The sequence below is a fragment of the Melopsittacus undulatus genome, chromosome 6, assembly GCF_012275295.1.
Source record: "Melopsittacus undulatus isolate bMelUnd1 chromosome 6, bMelUnd1.mat.Z, whole genome shotgun sequence".
Taxonomy (NCBI): Eukaryota; Metazoa; Chordata; class Aves; order Psittaciformes; family Psittaculidae; genus Melopsittacus; species Melopsittacus undulatus.
Genome location: NC_047532.1, coordinates 47,511,027 through 47,529,430, shown reverse-complemented (window position 1 = coordinate 47,529,430; position 18,404 = coordinate 47,511,027). Strand labels below are relative to the sequence as shown.

Genomic DNA, 18,404 nt, shown 5'->3' with positions numbered 1-18,404 from the left:
GATCACTTCCAGGTGACAGAGCTTCCAGGAAGGTGGCAGGCTGTGGTGGCAGCAAGCGGGGTGATGTGCCGGAGGTGAGTGCGGGAGGCCTGTCTCCCTCTGGGAGCATAAATGGGGACCTGCTGCTTCCCGGGGTCCTCTGTGAGGGGTGGTGGGTGCAGAGATGCTGAGGCCCCAGTACCTAGGGTTGCAGGAAGGGATGTGGGGCCCAGCATGGTGTTTCAGAGTGCTGGGGAGGTCCGGTGTCGGCAAGGGGAGGGACCTCCTGTGGTCAGTGCCTTGTGGAGCAGGGACAGCACACCCCATTCGGAAGTTGTCCTTGTGTTGGGGCCCCTCCGGGGTGGGAATTGCAGGCAGGTGGGTCAGGGGTGGCATGGCACGGTGCCATCCATCCTCTTACAGGGGACCTCTGGTTTGGGTTTCAGCTGAGCCTGGGTAAGCCCAGAGGACTCAAGGCATGGAGGGATGAAGCACATCCACTGTGGAGGCTGTGGGGACGGGGGTTGTCCTCTCGTGGCTTGGTGCCCCATAGCATCGCTGTGGCTGGGCAGGCTGGCGAGGGTTTTGGGGCAGCTGGGGCCGGAGGGAAGGTGTCACGGCACGTGCGTCAGTCACGGCCGTGGCATGCCAGCGCGGTGACGCCGGCGGCCCTGCATGGGGGCGGCTCGCTGCTCCCACGCCGCGGGCCCGGCCCGCCTCGGCTGCACGGCTGAGCTCACCTCCCTGGTATGGCGGGGCAGGAGGAGCCGCCGTGGGGCGGCCCCCACCCGGGGCAGGTGCCCCCGGCACTGGGGGGTTTCCCCTGGGGAGGGCAGGATGGATGCGTGCTCCCACTCCTCTGGCGACACCGGGGTCTTGGGGGATGTGGGAGATCGCGGGGTGGGCATCGTGTTCCCGTGGCGCTGACATAACGAGCAGGTTTGTCCCTAGGTCTCTGCCATACCCCAGAGGATAGGTGGGTCCTGGGGGACTGGGTAGGGGCTGCAGGGGCCTCCCTCTGCTTCAGGTCTGGCCCAAGGGGCCTCAGAGAATGGCTGTGGCCAGGCAGTGTTGGGCTGCGAGCCGGCCCCAATGTGCAGGTTGGGGGTACCCAACCCAGGGGGGTGGTCACCCAGTGCCACCTGCCCCTGGTGGGGGCTGTGCCTGGTGCATCGCCTATCACAGGTCTGGGAGACCCCCCAGCGCCCTGCAATGGGGTGGGGAGAGAGGACTGATCCTGGGAGCCATCCTCTCCACATGTCCCCCGGAGCCCATCCCCGCAGCGCCCGCGGGGCCTGGCTGCTCTCCCGGCTCTGCCGTGCTTGCGCCAATGCTGCCGGTCGCTGTGGAGCAGCCATCTTCCCAGCACATCCCATCCCCCTCTGCCGGTGCAGGGAAGTGGGAGGGATGCTGGGGATGCTGCCAGCCCCAGAGCCCCCCCCCCAACCCCTCTGCAGGTGCCCAGCGGGGTGCCTTCTCACCCACCCAGCTTGCCGCGGATCCCCGGCTGCTGAACGATGCTCCCCGCTCATCCTCATCCTCCTACCCCCGCCTGCCTGCACTGCATCCCCGCTCGCGGGCTGCACCGTGTCCGGGTGGGGGGAGAAGGTGGCTGTGAGCGCGGCACTGGGGCTGGCATTGATGCCACCACCTTTCTGCTCGAGTGCTGGAGTGGGGACAGCAGGCAGGCAGTGAGGCTGCCGAGACGGGAGGAAGATCGCGTTGCCAGGCTGGGATCGGGGTGAGGACGGGAGCTTGACGGGCTGTCCCCGCTTCTCTTTTCCCCATCTCTGCATCCCTCCACCCACCCCCCTTCCCCTCCATCACCGTCGCGGTCACCTTCACCCTCTCGCTGTTTTCCGGAACTGCAGCAACTTTCTGCCATGTGATCCCGAGCCCGGCTCCAGCCCTCGCCACCCCCAGCCAGGCGCGGGTGTCTCCGCAGAGCCCCCCGCTCGCCGCCGCGCCGCAACCGCCGCAGCCGCCCCAGCCATGGGCGAGAGATGCGACTACCAGCGCCTGAGCAGCGCCGAGGAGGAGGAGGAGATGCTCGGCTCCCTACCCCACAGCCTCTCGGACAGCACTGGGCAGCAGGTCCTGCGGCAAGGCAGCAGGCGCCCCGCACGGTCCCCGCGGCAGGACATCGCCCCGGGCATGCCGTGCCGGCGGGTCAGTGTGGGGGGAGCGGAGGGGGGCATCCGGGCAGGCTGGGTGTCCCCCATGAGGGCAGGGTCCTGTTGTGGGGCACAGGATGGCAGCTGGCATGAGGCACGGGGGTTCCCTGCATGGCATCTCCCCTCTCCGGCAGTCGCGGTACCCCGCAGCATCTGGGGTGGTGTGGGCATGGCATTCCCCTTCCTGGCTGTGCTCCCATCCTGACACACGGGAGCAGGGCTGCCTGCTGCTTCTTGCCGAGGAAACTGAAGTGTGCGGGAATGGTGGCACAGTAGGAGGAAGTGGGGGGCACAGTGCCCATCACAGGCTGCCATCCTCATGGAGGGGGATGTCGGGCTGTGTGTGGAGGGGGGGAGTTAGGGAGCACACGTAGGTGAAGCTGCCTTGGGGTGTAGGGCAGGCGTTGGCGTGTCATGGTGGGTAGGAGCATTTCGGGGTGCTTTGGCCACCCATCTGCTGCTCAGCATGATGCCAGGCAAGCGCAGAGGCAAGGAGCGTGCCACACAGGGGGCAGGCACCCATGGGTGCACAAGGGTGCAGGCAGCTCCAGGTGTGCGTCAGGCGGAGGCGGGAGTGCTGCCTCCGGCTGTGAGGCGCCGGGGTGTTGGCGCACGTGCGGCCGGGCAGGGCCATGGCTGGGGGATGTGCGGGGGTGACGCGCTTAGGGGGGCGGCTGCGGTTGTGCAGGTGCCGGGGGTCGTGCCTGTGTGGTCCCAAGGTGTGCGTGACGGTCGTCACCACCCATGCATGCAGGATGCAGCCTTGGGGCTGCAGAGGTGGGTGTGTGCAGCATGGTGTGTGTGCAGGGCATGGAGGGCCAGGTAGCACCCCTGCCGGGGGGCTTTGCCGCCTGCCGAGTAATGGGAGTGAGATAAGCATCTGTGAACCCCCCTAGGACAGGGGTTTGCTGGCTGGCCTCTGATTGCCTGTCTCAATATTAAGGCTGTGGCATCAGCGTCTGTGCCCATGAATCTGTGGTGGATGGGGAAACTGAGGCATGGAGCCTCCCCAGCACAGTGGGCAAGTCTGGGTGTCCTCTCTCCTCACCCCACTCCCTTTTGGAGATCAGTACTCCCAGTGTGGGCTCTGAAATGGGCAGCCTCACCTGAGGTTTTGGGGGTGCAGGAGGCAAGCACCACTGGCCCCAGTGAGTGCCAGTCTCAGTGGGTGCCATCCCCGCCTGATGGAGGTGATGCCCCATTCAGAGCAGGGAACCCCCCTCATCACGGTGTCCCCAGAGCCAGGGAGGGGGCAGCTGGTGCGTGGCAGAGGTTGGTGCCGAGTGCACCGTGCCTGGGAGTCCCTGGTCAATGGGCTTCTTGTGTCGGGTGCCTGTGCCAGCTGGGATCCCGGTGGCGGTGGAAACAGCAGCGGAGGCTCCTCTGCACCTGGGGATGCACTTAACCCTCTCCCAGCTGGCCCCCGTCGCAGCCATGGCCACAGTGGCGGGGGGGGCAGACAGGCGGGGGCTGTGGCAAGAGGTTGCTGTGGGTCTTTCTTCTCCCACGCCGTGGCTGCGGATGCGACCAGATGTTCTCTCCGGGGAGCCCGCGCTGGACAGCAGTGCTGGGGTTGGGTGCCAGTTCTGCCAGGGAAGGGGAGTGAGCCCCAAGGTGCTGGCGGCACCCCACAGCAGAGTCCGCGGGAACTAGCAGCTGGGCAGCGGGTGCGTTTGCCGAGCCAGGAGCTCCCCCCCGCAGTGCCCATCGCCCTGGCATCCTGCCTGTGGCCTCGGCTGGGGAGCGGAGAGCCGGATGTCTCCTCTCCCTCCCTCCTTCCCTGCTTCCTGAGGGGGGAAACTGAGGCCTGGGAGAGTTTCCCAAGGCCGGGACGAGTTTCCATGGAAATGGGAGCGGGGGTCCAGGCTCCCAGCTGCCGGTGCGGGTGCCCGCCGCTGAACAAGGGAGAAAGCGGGACATTGATGGGAGCCCGGCCCCCTGGGCGCGCGTCCCAGCCCCGGCTGAAAATAACCCCTCCCCGGAGCGCTGCTTGGGCAGCCGGCAGGGACCGAGCCCCGCGGCCGGACAGGGGTCCCCAGGAAGTGGCTCCAGCCAGGGGGTGACCCCAGCCCTGCTTGCCGCCACCCCCCGCCCCGGCCCTGTTGCGTTGGGGAAGGGGAGGGCCGGCCAGGAGGATCGAGAGCCGGACGGAAGAAGGGGGAGAGCCACAGCCCGCGTCCGGCTGACGGCCGCCCCGAGAATCTCTGCCTGCTCCGGGGGCATATACGGGGCGGCCGTGCCCGAGGGGCATCTCTGCAGCCCGGATGGCAGGGCTGCGGGTGCCCCTGCTGCGCTGAGCGGGCTCTGCCGCGGGACGCCGGCGCCGGGGAACATCGGCAGTGCCAGGAGCCGGCCACGGGCAGCCAGGCAGGATGCGACGCTTCCAAGCTTTGCGCCGGTCTTTCCCTTTCCTCACCCGCTTCCGCCTTTACCGAGTAAGTGCCGACCCTGGCCCCGGCAGCCCCTGTGCTGGCTGTCACCCAGCCCTGTCCCCATCGCCTGTGGGCAGGGGACCAGCCGTCCCCGGCCACCCGCGGGCGCACACCAAAGGCCAGCGGCTGCTTTCGCCCCGCGTGTGCCCCCGCGTGCCCCCGTGCGCCCCCGTGCCCAGCTGCTTGCCGCACCCGCCGTATTTTTAGCCCAGTGCCGAGGGCTGTAATTGTGGTGACGCACCGAGGGAGTCGAGCGCAGGAGATGAAGACAGCGGGGACTTGGGGGAAGAGAAGATGGAGCGGGCTGTGCTGCTGTTGGACCGGGATGAGGGTCCCACTTCCTGCACAGCTCACAGCAGCGAGGGGCAGAGATGTGCCTCTTCCCAGAAAGGTGGCAATGAAAGAGGAGGAGAGCTGGGAAAGCGGGCAGGAATAGGGAAAGGAGGGGGACATGTGGGAGATGTGGGGAACCATGGGTGAGACCTGGCTCCATGCTCCAGCCGGGCTGTGGAGCTGACACCAGCAGCGCTGGATTGCCTTGTGCCTCAGCCCAGGCAGCGGGACCATCAGAAGGCTGTGATGTCCCTGTGTTTCTTGTCCCTGTGGCCGCCAGGCGAGGTACCACCACCCGTGGCAGAGGAGACCCGCTGTGGATCTGTGCCGCAGCCCAGCCGGGTGTGTGTGGATGGCAGGGGGCCGAGTGGCAGTGCCGACGTGTCTATCCCCTCCCCAGTCAGCCCCTCCAGCTGGGCAAAGGGAGTCTGGCAGGCACGGGGTGCCCCTCAGCTGGGGGCCGCTGCCAGAGGCATCCATCCAGGAGGCTCTGCCCCCTCCTGTGTCCCTAGCACTGCTGCCTGGGAACAGCTTGTGCTGGAGTAGAAGGGTGAGCTGGTGTTTCTGAGGGCACCATGGAGCAGTACGAGGGTCCCATCTTGCTGATGGGGTGCCTTTCTCAGCTTCCCTGGGGAGCTGGGGGCAGGCTCAGGAGACGAGTCCTGCTAGCATCCCTTCACGTCCTGTCCAGCCAGCACCTCAGCCTTGTCTCTCAGCCTCTCTGGGTGACATCCCCAGGGTGAGGACAGGGCAGAGGGGAGTAGAATAGGGTTCTCCCCCTAACCCCCCATGGTTGGTGTCCCTGCAGAGGCTGAGCTGTAGCATGCAGGCAGAAGAGGGCACGGACTGGCTGCTGGAACTGCTCACTGAGCTGCAGCTGCAGCAGTACTTCCTGCGCATACGGGACGAGCTCAACGTCACCCGCCTCTCCCACTTTGAGTACGTCAAAAATGAGGATCTGGAGAAGATTGGCATGGGGCGCCCTGGTGCGTACGCCTCCCCAAAACTCCCCTCATATCTCTGGCTGGCTGCACAGCATCTTCTGGGGATCCCAGAGGTGCATGCAGTCTATGGGGCTGGAGGGACCCCCACCCATGCTGGGTTGGTGACAGCCACTGTGTCCTGCAGGCCAGCGGCGGCTGTGGGAGGCAGTGAAGAGGAGGAAAGCCATGTGCAAGCGGAAATCCTGGATGAGCAAGGTAGGGATGGGAGAGGGGCAGGTGTGGCAGGAAAACAGCCATGCAGGAGGAGCTGGACCTCTCCACATGCTCTTCCACAGTGCCCGGCTCTTCCCCACATCACCAGTGCCTGGCCGGGAGGCTGGCAGGGAGGAGGGCAGAAACCCTGATGAGGCATGTGCTGCCTGCAGTGTGCTCCTGTCCTGTGCAGGCTCCTGGGTTACTTCCTGGTGGTGGATGTCCCTGCCGTTCCAGCACCTGGGAAGTTTTTTCCTCTTGCATTATTTGCCTCTTTTCCAGGAAACTAATTTGCAGCTAATGAGCCACAGAACCTCTGCATCTCACCCCAGGCAGCTCTATGGGTGCCAGTGCTGCCCGGCAGCCTGCCCACCAGGCTGGGGCTGTGCTAGGGCAGGGAACCCCACAATGCTCATGTATGCCCCCAATGCCTTCTTGTCCAAGGCTGGTGATGGTGCCATCCTGGCACCTTGCACCCCCAAAAGAGCAGGGTAATTGCCAGCTGGGCTCTGGGTTGTGGCCTCTTCCCTGTGTGACTCATCTGGGATGGGATGGAGACAGGATGGGCTTTTAATAGAAGGCTGCTCAGCCTTGCACTGGGCACAGAAATGCCACCTCCCACCCCAGCCACATGCTGGGCCCAACCCCTGCACACCCTACATGGGTCCTTGCTTCTGAGGATGGGATGGACCCCATCCCATGGGGCACATCACTGATTCTGGCACATCATCAATCCCAGCTGGGGGAGATGGAGGGAGAGCCTGTCCACATTCCCTCTGGGCTGGCGGTGGCGGCAGTGCATGTTGCAAGGCCCACGTTGCTGCAGGGATGTGTCACCACACTCAGCCCAAGCTGGAGGTTTCTCTTGGCCTTATGCCCAGGCACATCATGTAGTCACAGCCTGGCCAAGGAATGCCCAGGGCCCTCCAAGTGCCAGCCTGGTTTGCTGAGGCTGCTGGAGTGCTGCTGTGGGGCTGCTATGAGAGGCTGGGAAAGCTGAGGCTGTTCAGCCTGGAGAAAAGGCTGCGTGGAGACCTCATAGCAGCCTTCCAGTATCTGAAGGGGGTCTGCAAGGATACTGGAGAGAGCCTCTTCCTCAGGGACTGTAGTGGCAGGACAAGGGGCAATGGGTTTAAGTATAAACAGGGAAATTTCAGGTTAGACTTAAGAAGCTCTTTATTGTGAGGTTGGGGAGGCACTGGAACAGGTTGCCCAAAGAAGGACAGCGTCTTGGGTGACATGGCTTAGTGTGTGGTGTCCCTGCCTATGGCAGGGGGTTGGAACTAAATGGTTTTAAGGTGCTTTCCAACTCAAACCATTCTATGATTCTACCAACCCACACAAGTTGCAGCTCAGCTAGAAGAGCAGAGCCTGGTGCTGCAGCCAGCCTGCCCTGGGTAATCATGAGTTAGGGGTCATCATTAGGTTCCAGAGTGTACAGGCCAGGCAGGGTGTCATCCTGGCACTTACAAACACAATGGCTTGGGGCATCTCCGCACCTGTATCTCGCCTAATTCCATGTCTTGCAGGTGTTCAGTGGGAAGCGTCCCGAGTCAGAGCTGCCGCCCCAGCCCCAGAGCACTTTCCGCAAGCCCCCCACACCACCGCCCCCCGAAGCCGGGGGCCAGCACTCCCTTACCTGCCTCGTACGGGAGCGGGACCTCTCCATCTTCGAGAAGTTGGGTGATGGCTCCTTTGGCGTTGTGCGTCGTGGCGAGTGGTGCACGCCCGCCGGCAAGACGGTGAGAGGCTGTTCATGGTGGGGTGAGCTGGCAGTGGCACCATCTGTGGGGGGAAGATGTCTGGGGCTCATCCCTGCTTTGGCCGTAGCTGGATGTGGCAGTGAAGTGTCTCAAGACGGATGTGCTGAGCCAGCCGGAGGCACTGGATGACTTCATCCGGGAGGTGAATGCCATGCACTCTCTGGACCACAGGAACCTTATCCGTCTCTATGGCGTGGTGCTCTCCCACCCTATGAAGATGGTGAGTGTGGGAGGATGGGGCTGACCCCAGTGGTGCCCTGTGAGAGTTCTGTGTGGTGGGGTGAGCAAAGCCAGGCTGGATCCATATCTCAGTGCTCCACGGGCATCTCCAGTGGGGCACAAGAAGGCTTGGAAACAAGCTCAGCAAGGGTGCCTCTGGCCTGACCAACCTATGCTGTTCCTACCCTATGGCCCAGGTGACAGAGCTGGCCCCACTGGGCTCCCTCCTGGACCGCCTGCGGAAGAATCAGGGCCATTTCCTCATCTCCACCCTCTGCCAGTATGCCATCCAGGTGGCCAAGGGCATGGCCTACCTGGAGTCCAAGCGCTTCATTCACCGTGACCTGGCTGCCCGCAACATCCTGCTGGCCTCCAATGAGCTGGTCAAGATCGGAGACTTTGGGCTGATGCGGGCCCTGCCCAAAAATGATGACCACTATGTGATGCAGGAGCATCGCAAGGTCCCCTTTGCCTGGTGAGCCCTGGGAAGGAGGGACCTGGGGATGCAGCACCCGTTGCCTTTTGATGCTCACAGCCTTCCCCATGCAGGTGTGCTCCTGAGAGCCTGAAGACACGTACCTTCTCTCATGCCAGTGACACCTGGATGTTTGGGGTGACTCTCTGGGAGATGTTCACCTATGGGCAGGAGCCTTGGATCGGCCTCAACGGCAGCCAGGTGAGTGCACAGCAGGGACCTGACACCCTGCCTCAGTGGCAGTGGCTCGGTGGGATCTGGGAACCCCTGACAGTACTCACTGCTCTGCAGATCCTGCACAAGATAGACAAAGAGGGTGAGCGGCTGCCACGGCCTGAGGACTGTCCACAGGACATCTACAATGTCATGCTGCAGTGCTGGGCACACAAGCCTGAGGACCGACCCACCTTCGTGGCCCTGCGGGACTTCTTGGTGGAGGTGAGTGCGCAGGGAGGTGGATGGGCTCCAGCATCCCCTTCCCCTTGGCTCTGCTTAAGTGCAGGCAGAGTTCAGGGTATCGCCCAGGCAGGAGGTGACACCGGGGGATTCAGCCCAGGCAGCCCTGCAGGCTGGGAGGTGAGGGGCAGTGATGTGGTCACAGCAGGAGGTCCCTGGGTACCACCTGGCCCTTGTCCAGCCCAGGGGTGTTACAGCTGAGTAGGGGCTGGGAGTGGTGATGCTGTCTCCTGCCCGCTTTTGAGGCTCCCCTGCCTTCCCCTAGGTGGGACTGCAGCTAGTCTCAAAACAGGGCAGGGATGGATGGTGGGGGTCTGCATCATCTTGTTTTCACCCTCTTTTCCCCCAGGCCCAGCCCACTGACATGAGAGCACTGCAGGACTTTGAGGAGCCAGACAAGCTGCACATCCAGATGAACGACATCATCACAGTCATCGAGGGCAGGTACTGCTCAGGGTGGGAGGGGACATACTGCACAGGAGCAGTGCCAGGTATTGCACTAGAGGGGCATGGACCAGCTGCCAGCTTCAGGGCTGCCAGTTTGCGTGGGCACAGGGGGAATGGGGAGACTGGGGGCGCTGGCAGAGCTGTGGAGCAGGGATGGGGGAGGGTGGGCTCTGTCCTCCCAGCACACCCGACTGTGTAGCCCACAGGTGAGCTGCCCCACTGCCCGGGGAGGTGTGCAGTGCCCCAGGCAGCACAGCAATGTGGGGCCATGGCAATGTGTGGGGGGCAGCAATGCCTATGGGCAGGACAGCTCTACCCGCACTGCCCGCAACATCCACCCACTAACTCATCCACTCTGCCTCTGGGTTCGCCCTGGCCTTGTCCCTGGAAACCGGGTGCCCCAGAGGTGCTCCCCACTGATAGCGATGGGGACCTGCCACTGCCGCAGGGCCAGGATTGATGCTGGGGAGCTCAGTACCACGGTGGCATGACCTGTCACCCCCTGTGCTGTCAGCTCTGCTCCTTGGTCGCTGCTAGCCACTCCGGAGCACAGCCGTCCCCTCCCACTGCCCCTGTGACCTGTGGACTGGGAGGACCTTTGGTCCCTGCATTCCCATCCTAGTGTGTGGCTGTGCCACTCCAGCATGCGGGGAGTGGAGACCCCTGGGAAGAGCTCTATGTCCCTTTGTCCCCCTGGCACATGGGAGGCTGCTCCAGCCTCCAGCCCCAGGAGGTGAGGAGAAAGTGTCTGTCCTTCCCCCTTCCCGCTCCCCCTTCCAGGGGCCAGCTCCCTGCCGTTAGTCACGGCCCGGAGGTGAATCAGGCCGGATTTGTGTGTCTTCAGGGACCAGCTTTCTCTCCGGCTGTCGCCGCCAGGGATGACTCTTGCGCAGGGTCTGGCGGTTTAATCGCAGGGAGGGGAGGGGAAGGGAAGCGGCGTCGGCGGAGGGAGGGAAGAAGGGAGGTAGGGAAGGAGGGAAGGAGGGAAGGAGCGGCGGAGGGCGGCGCGGCCGCGCCAGTGCGCCTACATCGTCCCCGGCGCCGCATCACGGGCTAGGGATCCCGCTCCCGCGGCCCACGCCCCGCCGTCGGCCCAAGGTGAACCGGGGGGGGGGGGGGGTAGGTAGCGAGAGGATGGCAGGAGCGGGACGGGGGAACGTGGTTGCACTGCAATGAGTCGGGGAGGGCCGTGAGCGCGGTGGAACCGGGGCGCAGCCTCCCCTGCCTCAGTTTCCTTGGGGGACGCCGGTGCTCGGTGGCCCACGGTGGGCACGTTTTGGGGGTGTTGGGTCCGAGCAGGCGGGGTGAGCTCTGCAGCTGGCGGCTGCTGGTGCTCCCGGACCGGAACCCCCATCCTCGTGCCTCAGTTTCCCCCTCGGGGCGCCTGCCCCCCAGCGCGCTGCCGGCGGGGATGCCCGGGCAGGGAGGGGAGGGCTGGTGGAGGGGGTTGGGGGCTCCTCCCGGGGACCGCATCCGGCCCCGCCGAGGCCGCCCGGGGCACCGTAAACACCCCCCACCCTTTTCAAGCCCCTGCCTGTCGTTCGGCGGGCGCTGGCCGTGCGTACGTGTGTGTGGGCAGGGGCAGGGACCTACCTGCAAGTCCCCCGGGGACCCAGGCGGTAGCGGGCTCTCGGGGAGGGGGGAAGCCCGGGAATAGCCGCAGCGGGATCCTGCCGGGGGTCTGCGCCCGGATCCGGTGGGACGAGGCTGGGAGAGGAGGGGAGCGGAGGGGCCGGCCCAGCCGCAGCATCCCTCCGGTGGGATGCGGCAGTGTCGCGGCGCGGGGAGGGCGAACAGAGGGGACCTCCCGGGGAGGGGGAGCCGGGTCCTGCCCGTCCCGGTGCGGGTGAGGGATGGTGCCCGGTACCGGCTGGGCTCTGCCGCGGCCACGCCGAGGGGTCCTGGCGCTGAGTAAGGCGGCTGGCTGGCGGCGAGCGGGGAAGGTAAACAGGAAAAGGGCTGAGCTGGTGGCCGCGGGTGACTCACAGGTGACTCCAGGAAACCGTGGGGCCGTGCCAGCCCCGCCAGGCTGGCACCGCCACCGCCCCCTGCCCGGAGCACGCCCTACCCGCGGGGAGTGGTGGACCCGGCAGGTGGAGGGCAGGGAGGGTCGGAGCCCCCCACATTCATCTAGCACAGTGCCCGGGGTACCCTTTCCTGCCCCCTACCTGTCCCTCTCCTGTCCCACTTCCCACCCGGCGAGGTGATCCCCCCCTTCTTCCCCTGGAGCAGTCAGCTCCTAGGGCACACTGGGGACCAGCACCCCAAGGTGGCACTGACCACTGCCTTCTTCCCTTGCCCACACCCACCTGCATGAGGCACACTGATAGCATAGGAAGGGAGCGAGGAAGACCTCCCAATTAATATTTGAAGGTTCATCATTGGACCCCAGCTATGTTCCTTGTGCCATCCTTGGCTGCATAGGGCACAGGAGGACCAGGGGTGAGCAGCTCTGTGCAGGCATCACCCCAAGGCCCCTGCATAATTTGGGGCAGCTGGGAGGAGGAAGGGGCACGTCTTTGTGGGCACAAGCAGGGAGCTTTGTTCCCTACCCCCTGCATCCCCAGCACCACTGGGTGAAGGGGCCCACAGGGTGGGAGGCAGAGGGCACTGCCAGCTCAGGGTTGGGATCCTGAACACCTGAGCTCTCTTCCCGGCTGTGCCACTGCTTGCCTGCGTGGAGTTGGACGAGTCACCTCACCTCCTCCCCCGTCACCGGGGCAGGCGTGTGTCCCCCCCCTCACACCCTTGTTGGTAACGAGGTCCTTTTTATTCTTTAGGGCCGAGAATTACTGGTGGCGGGGTCAGAATAAGCGGACCCTAAAAGTGGGCCAGTTCCCCCGAAACACGGTGACCTCGGTGGCAGGGTTGTCGGCGCACGACATCAGCCAGCCGCTTAAAAACAGCTTCATCCACACGGGCCATGGAGACACCAACCCCCAGCACTGCTGGGGGTTTCCCGATAAAATTGATGAGTAAGAAAATCTTTTATCTTCTCTGCATCCCCTGCCTGCTCTCTGCTTTCCCTGCTGCTCGCTGGGCATGGAATGAGCCATGGTTTGGCCATCCCGTGTCCTTGCCAGTCTTCCTTCTCCTCCTTGCCAATCTTCTTCTTCTCCTCCTTGCCAGTCCATCCATCTCTTTCGTGACCTTCCCCACCCCCCCGCTGTACTGAGGATGGTGGCTCCGGGAAGGGTCCCTGTGGCTGGACTAACTCCCTCTCTTCTTACTAATGGGGTCAAGGGCAGGGAGGGCTGCTGTGCTTGTAGCGGGGGCTTGTCTGGGGCAGGGCAGGAGCATCTTCTAGCCCTGCAGCCCCTCATGCTGTCCTGGGCTGAAGAGACATCAGTAGGAACCACCTTGGATGTGGCCATGTTACCACAATGCTTTTGGGATGTTCCAGGGCTGCTAAACCTGCGCCTTTCTGTGCCTGCATGGAGGGAAGCTATCACGGGGGTGTAGCGTGGCCCTCTGCTTTTAACAGCATGAGTTAAAACAGCACACCATGAAAGAAATCCACCAAAATGCTTTTTCCACCCCCTGTTCCATCAGGACAAATCCAGGTTGTTCTGATAGGGGGGGTCGGGTGCCTGTGCCTCCTTGCCATGTGGGACTGGCGTGCCTAGTGTGGTGCAGGGGGATGGTGGGCAGGGGTGCTTGGCTCAGGGCAGAAAGCATGGGGTGTCTTTGCCAGCACTGGGTTGGGGGGACGTGGGAGGGCTGCGTGTGGGGGGCAGGATAGGATTTCAAAGCCTGGAAAGCTACAGCTAGGTAGAACCAGCTCCTGTGCCAGGCTAAGCACATCCTCTGGGATCATGATCCCCACTGCTGCTCAGCTTCCCACCCCCGGGACAGCTCTGCCGGTGCCCTCTGCCCCAGCCTGACTCCCCCAGGCCACCCTGAGGGCTGAACCTCGGGGGGCAGGACGGGGGTGCTGTGCACACAGTCCCGCTCGTGCCCCGGCAGGCTCCTGCTGCGTGGGCACGGCACTGGGTACGTGCTGCCGGGCTGCCGAGAACGCACCGAGCTGGGCACACACCCAGGCCTTGGGGCTGCACCGGCTCCCACCGGCTCCTGCCTCACCACACCCAGCTTGCGACGGCTCGCCCGCGCCTCCCGGCACCCCACCAGTGTGCCGTGCTGTGCCGTACCGGGGTGCCCTGCCCTGCACGCAGCGTCGTGCCGGGGCACCCTGGTGCTGCGGTGCATCCCGGACACCATGCCCCGTACAAGTACACTGGGCACGGCACCCTGCTTGCAATCCCCTGGCTTACAGTGCATCGTATGCATGGTGCTGGGATGGCACCAGGCTCTGTGCTGTAGCACTGAAAGCCTCTGGGGTGTGGTGCCCCAGCACTCGCAGGGATGGTACTCACTGGGCCATGGTGCATGATGGAGGTGGGGTGTACCAAGGGACAAGGCACAAGCCCAGGGTGCAAGGGGTCCCACGAGGCCCCTGCTTCACCCCCAGGCACTCTCCTTTGTCCCCACAGGCTGTACCTGGGAAATCCCATGGACCCTCCTGACATTTTAGGTGTGGACCCGAGTGCTGCCAGACCCACCCAGCTTCCTGGCAGGGCTAAAAGTGAGTCGCTTTTCTCATTCACCCTGCTCGTCAGCTGCTCAAAGTCTTTGTGCCCACTGCCAGGGTGATGGGCTGTGGACCCTCTCCTTTCTCTCTGCTGCCACTTGCCATTCACAGACCCAGGGGAAGCTGGGGTGACAGGGCGTGTTGTCACCTGGCCAAATGCCTCTGCCAGCAGCGTGGGTGGCCTGTGGCTCTGCCCGGCTGGACTCTGCCCTGCTGCCCTTCGTCCAGGTCCCTCGTCCATTCCCAGCTCCCGCGGCCAGGCTCCCCATTACGGGAGATCTCGGTGGAGCTGCCACGTGGAGGGAGCTCAGATGCTGTGCGGGTGCCACAAATGCCCTAATCCTGCAGTTTTCCTTTGGTGGGGCTTCCCACCAGCATCCTCCCTGCACCCCAGTGGTGATGCAGGACATGATGAAGCATGCACCCCGCTAACAAGCACCCTGACTGCCACTTGCTTCGTGCGCGCACCCCACGCTTCTCCTCCTCTTGGGCTCTCTCTTCTCCTGCAGGGCAGCCGCCTCCGCGCCCGCCTCAGCCCACCGTCCTGCTCACCAGTAAGTTGGGCTTTTTCGGGTGCTTCTCTTCCTCCTTTGTGCCCTCCTTCTTTTCTCTCTTAGCTCCTTTTCCTCTCTCTGCCTCCCGGGTACCACCATGGGCGATGGCATCTGTGGTGGGGACAGAGATGAGGAGCCAGGTGCTGGGGTCAGCAGGGTGAAGAAGGGCAGGGTACCCCTCAGGCCCCCAGCACCCTTCTGCCTGCCCTGATGCATCACTGCACCCAAGAGGGAAAGGGAAGGTGGTGAAGCTGTCAGGCAGTTTGGGGATTAGGGACTCAAGTGCCCTTCTTTGCACGCCTGTGATGGGTTCCAGGAACCTCACCATCCCTCTGTCTACCTCCTAGAGCCCTGCTACGACCCAGTCAGTGAGGAGGAGGAGGGTCTGCCAGGGGGTCTCCGGAAGCTCTGCCTGAAGAAACCAGGCCCAGGCAAGGGTCTGCGACCGGTCAAGCCATCAGCACGGGTTCCAGGCACCAAGGTGGGCGAGCGGCAGCCCAGCCAGCTGACCAGTGAGGGGCCGGCAGGCGGTGAGGTGACGCTCATCGATTTTGGGGAGGAGGTGCCCCAAGGTAGCCCCTCGCCAGTGGGGGAGCTGACAGCCCCGTCATTGGCCAAGCTGGCCATGGAGGCCTTCTCCTTGCTGGACAAGACCCCACCACAGAGCCCCACGCGGGCTCTACCCCGGCCCCTCCACCCTACACCAGTGGTGGACTGGGATGCCCGCCCCTTGCCCCCACCACCTGCCTATGATGACGTGGCGCAGGATGAGGATGACTTCGAGGTCTGCTCCATCACCAGCCCTCCAAGCCGGCGGGGCAAGACTAACTATGGCTTTGTGGATGAGGGTGAGAGGGGACCAGTGCTGGAGGACAACCTCTTCCTGCCCCCCAAGGAGATGAAGCAGCCCAGCATGACGCAGACCACAGAGCTCTTTGAGGAGCTGCAGCAGGAGTGCATGAAGAGGCTTAATGTCCCCCTGGGACCAGCTGCCCCCACAGATGACAAGCCCCAAATCCCACCCCGTATCCCTATCCCACCCCGGCCCGTACGCCGCAACGAGCCCGGGCGCTGGTCGGGGGAGCTCTCCCCAGTGTCAGGGGGTGAGGAGGACCGGCCGCCCCAGATCCCACCCCGGGACCCGCTGTCGCAGCCCACCTCCCGGACACCCAGCCCCATGGCCCTGCAGGTGGGGTCCCCCCAGCAACGTGCCACCCTCTGCTCTTGCCTCTCCACCTCGCCAGGGAAGCCCATGCCCACCACGCAGAGCTTTGCCCTGGACCCCAAGTATGCCACCCCCAAGGTCATCCAGGCACAGGGCAAGGACTGTTCCAAGGGACCCTGCATCCTGCCCATCGTGAAGGATGGGCAGAAGGTCAGCAGCACCCACTACTACCTGTTGCCCGAGCGCCCTGCCTACCTGGACAAGTATGAGAAGTTCTTCAAGGAGGCTAAAAGCCCTGAGGAGGGGCAAGCATCCCGCCCTGTCACCACAGCCACTGTTCGTCCCATGGTGCAGCAGCTGCCAACAGACTGCAAAGCCAACTTCTCCTCCAACAACAGCAACCCTGGGCCCAAGTGCTTAGTGAAAGCCTCCTGCAGCCTCCAGAAGATCATCTATGATGGGCCAGATGGCTGCCGCCCTGCTGACAAGATCCGGCTGGTGAGTGGCATCTGTGACCAAGAGGGGACACAGTGGCCATGGGCTCACTGGAGCAAAAGCCATCCCCTCCCTGGTTTCCCCAAGTTCAACCCCAGGCAGTTGGCTGCAAGCGGTCCCCAGATGTGCTGTGGGACGTAAGTGTCACTTCAACTACAAAATAGGGATCACAGGCCCTTTTAACCCAAATTGGCCCCATCTACGGCCGCAGGGAGTGGAGAGGAAGGTGGCTGACACTGTGGTCCCTTTGGGCTCTTCTGGCTGGTCTGTGGTGACCAGGAGTGCACCCAAGCCCAGGAGAGGCTGAAGATCCCAGGGATGAGGATGGTCCCAGCTCCAAGCTGACAGTGCTCTGCAGATACAAAGCCAGGGTGGAACGCAGCCCTGGTGTCCTGCTCCAGCCACTGCCTCCTCACTTCTCAGGTCAGGTGGCAGACACTGACTTCAACCTCTCCTTAGGTGCAGGACACAGTGCACGGTGTGACCACCGAGGAGTGCCAGGCGGCCCTGCAGAACCATGGCTGGAGTGTCCAACGGGCCATCCAGTACCTGAAGGTACCACACACCCTTGTACGCCCGCCCCGGCTCCTGTGGGAGTGTTGGCACCCCTGTCACCTCCCTTGCCATGCCCTGTCCGCTTGCAGGTGGAGCAGCTTTTCTGCCTGGGGCTGAAGTCCCGTGTTGAGTGCCATCGGGTGCTGGAGATGTTCGACTGGAACCTGGCCCAGGCCAGCTCCCACCTCCTTGATCCCTACAGCACCACCCGCCAGAAGTAGGGCACGGATGATTTTTTGGGGTGGGGGGTGTCCACGCCATGCTGCTCTTGGCCAGGTGGCACCATCACCCCTCCTGAGCTTATGCCCTCTTCTCTCCTTACAGGCGGTGACAGTGGGGATGGGGTGAGCTGTGTCGGATCCGGAGCAGGCATCTCACCGTGGGGCCATCCCCTGGTGCCCACCCTCACCTACACAACCTGCTGCTGGACTCTGGACTGAGCCACCACTTGGGGCATGGGGACACCACAGAAGGGAGCCTGCTCAGCGCCTGTGACCTGTCAGGGTCCCTGCACCTTGGCTTCAGTGACGGGTTCCATCCCCATGCCCCTTGTTGAATTGTTTTTGTAAAGAGAAATGTAATTTTAATATATATATATTATGTATATATAAAAAACTATTCTATGGAGAGGAGGAGGGTGTCTGTGGCTATCTCCCAGGTTCATCCCTGCCAACGCACAGGGACAGACCGTGTCTTAATGGGTGCTGGTTCTTCCCTGTGCAGGCAGCTGTGGTTGTTACCCATGGGACCTGCCGCAGGGATGGAACTCGGGTGCAGAGTGTCAGGGAGGAGATGCACGTGTGCTGTGATCCCCAGTGCCTGCTGGGATCTCTAGGGAGCTGTGTGATGTGTAAAACATGCCGGTGATGGCTCCCAGGCTGTTTTGGGGTGCACAGGTCTCCCCATCTCTGGGGTGCTGGTGTTAGTCACGTGCTGTCCCAGGTGCAAAGCTGGAAGGCTGGGCAGGTTTCTCCCGCTGTGAGTGGGCAGTATTGCCCCCAGCGATGTCCTGCAGCAGGGCCCCCCTTTCCCGGTGCCCCAAGGATTTGGATCCTGGTGACGCCTGACTCATGCCCAGGCAGGGAGTGCCGGGACTTGCCTCGCACCCCGGCCCACGCAAGGGACGTTGTGCAACCAGATGCCACCGCGCAGCCAGAGCTGAGTGTTGGGGGGGGGGGGGGGGAGGGGGATGGCACCTGTGGGGTCCAAGCCTCCCTCAGTCAGTGTCAGAGCTGGCTTCCCTGAGGTGGCAGCAGCAGGAAGGGGTCTCTGAGGGAGTAGGAGAAACCAGTGTGGAGCATGGCGGACCTCAGTGCCCAAAACCAGAGTCCCTGGGCTTTGGTGGGGCCTGGTCCACAGGATGCCTTCTGCTCCAGAGCTGGTTGCTTCAGGGGAGTGACCCCACCATGCATGGCAAATCTCCTGGCAGGAAGGGCTGCCTCAGAATGTTCGTGTGTCCTTCCCTGTGGCAGTGGTGTCTGGCTACATCACCTGTGTGCTATGTGCACCCTGGCCCTCCCTAAGCATGGGAATGGGGAGGTTTGCTGGGCTGCCATGGGAGCAGTCATGC

At 63.7% G+C, this 18,404-nt stretch overlaps 1 protein-coding gene across 3 annotated transcripts; it reads left to right on the top strand.

The window, feature by feature from the left end:
• The first annotated feature begins 1,850 nt into the window (after positions 1-1,850).
• TNK2 (tyrosine kinase non receptor 2) lies at positions 1,851-17,461 on the top strand. 3 transcript variants are annotated; one of them, XM_031043059.2, is made up of 16 exons: positions 1,851-2,148; positions 5,727-5,904; positions 6,047-6,117; positions 7,644-7,856; positions 7,945-8,097; positions 8,294-8,571; positions 8,646-8,772; positions 8,863-9,009; positions 9,377-9,471; positions 12,255-12,449; positions 13,968-14,059; positions 14,575-14,619; positions 14,967-16,282; positions 16,739-16,834; positions 16,924-17,051; positions 17,159-17,461. In XM_031043059.2, exons 1-16 carry the CDS (start codon positions 1,972-1,974, stop codon positions 17,163-17,165), a joined length of 3,318 nt encoding a protein of 1,105 aa, XP_030898919.2. In that variant the 5' UTR covers positions 1,851-1,971; the 3' UTR covers positions 17,166-17,461. The 3 variants fall into 3 exon arrangements, with proteins under 3 accessions (XP_030898919.2, XP_033920117.1, XP_030898921.2); XM_034064226.1 differs by lacking the exon at positions 14,575-14,619; XM_031043061.2 differs by lacking the exons at positions 16,739-16,834; positions 16,924-17,051.
• The last annotated feature ends 943 nt before the right edge of the window (positions 17,462-18,404 follow it).

Coding starts and splice junctions, on each gene's coding strand:
- TNK2 (XM_031043059.2), top strand. CDS start 1,972: ATGGGCGAGAGATGCGACTACCAGCGCCTGAGCAGCGCCGAGGAGGAG. Junction 2,149..5,726: donor CGGGCATGCCGTGCCGGCGG/GTCAGTGTGGGG, acceptor GTGTCCCTGCAG/AGGCTGAGCTGTAGCATGCA. Junction 7,857..7,944: donor GCACGCCCGCCGGCAAGACG/GTGAGAGGCTGT, acceptor CTTTGGCCGTAG/CTGGATGTGGCAGTGAAGTG.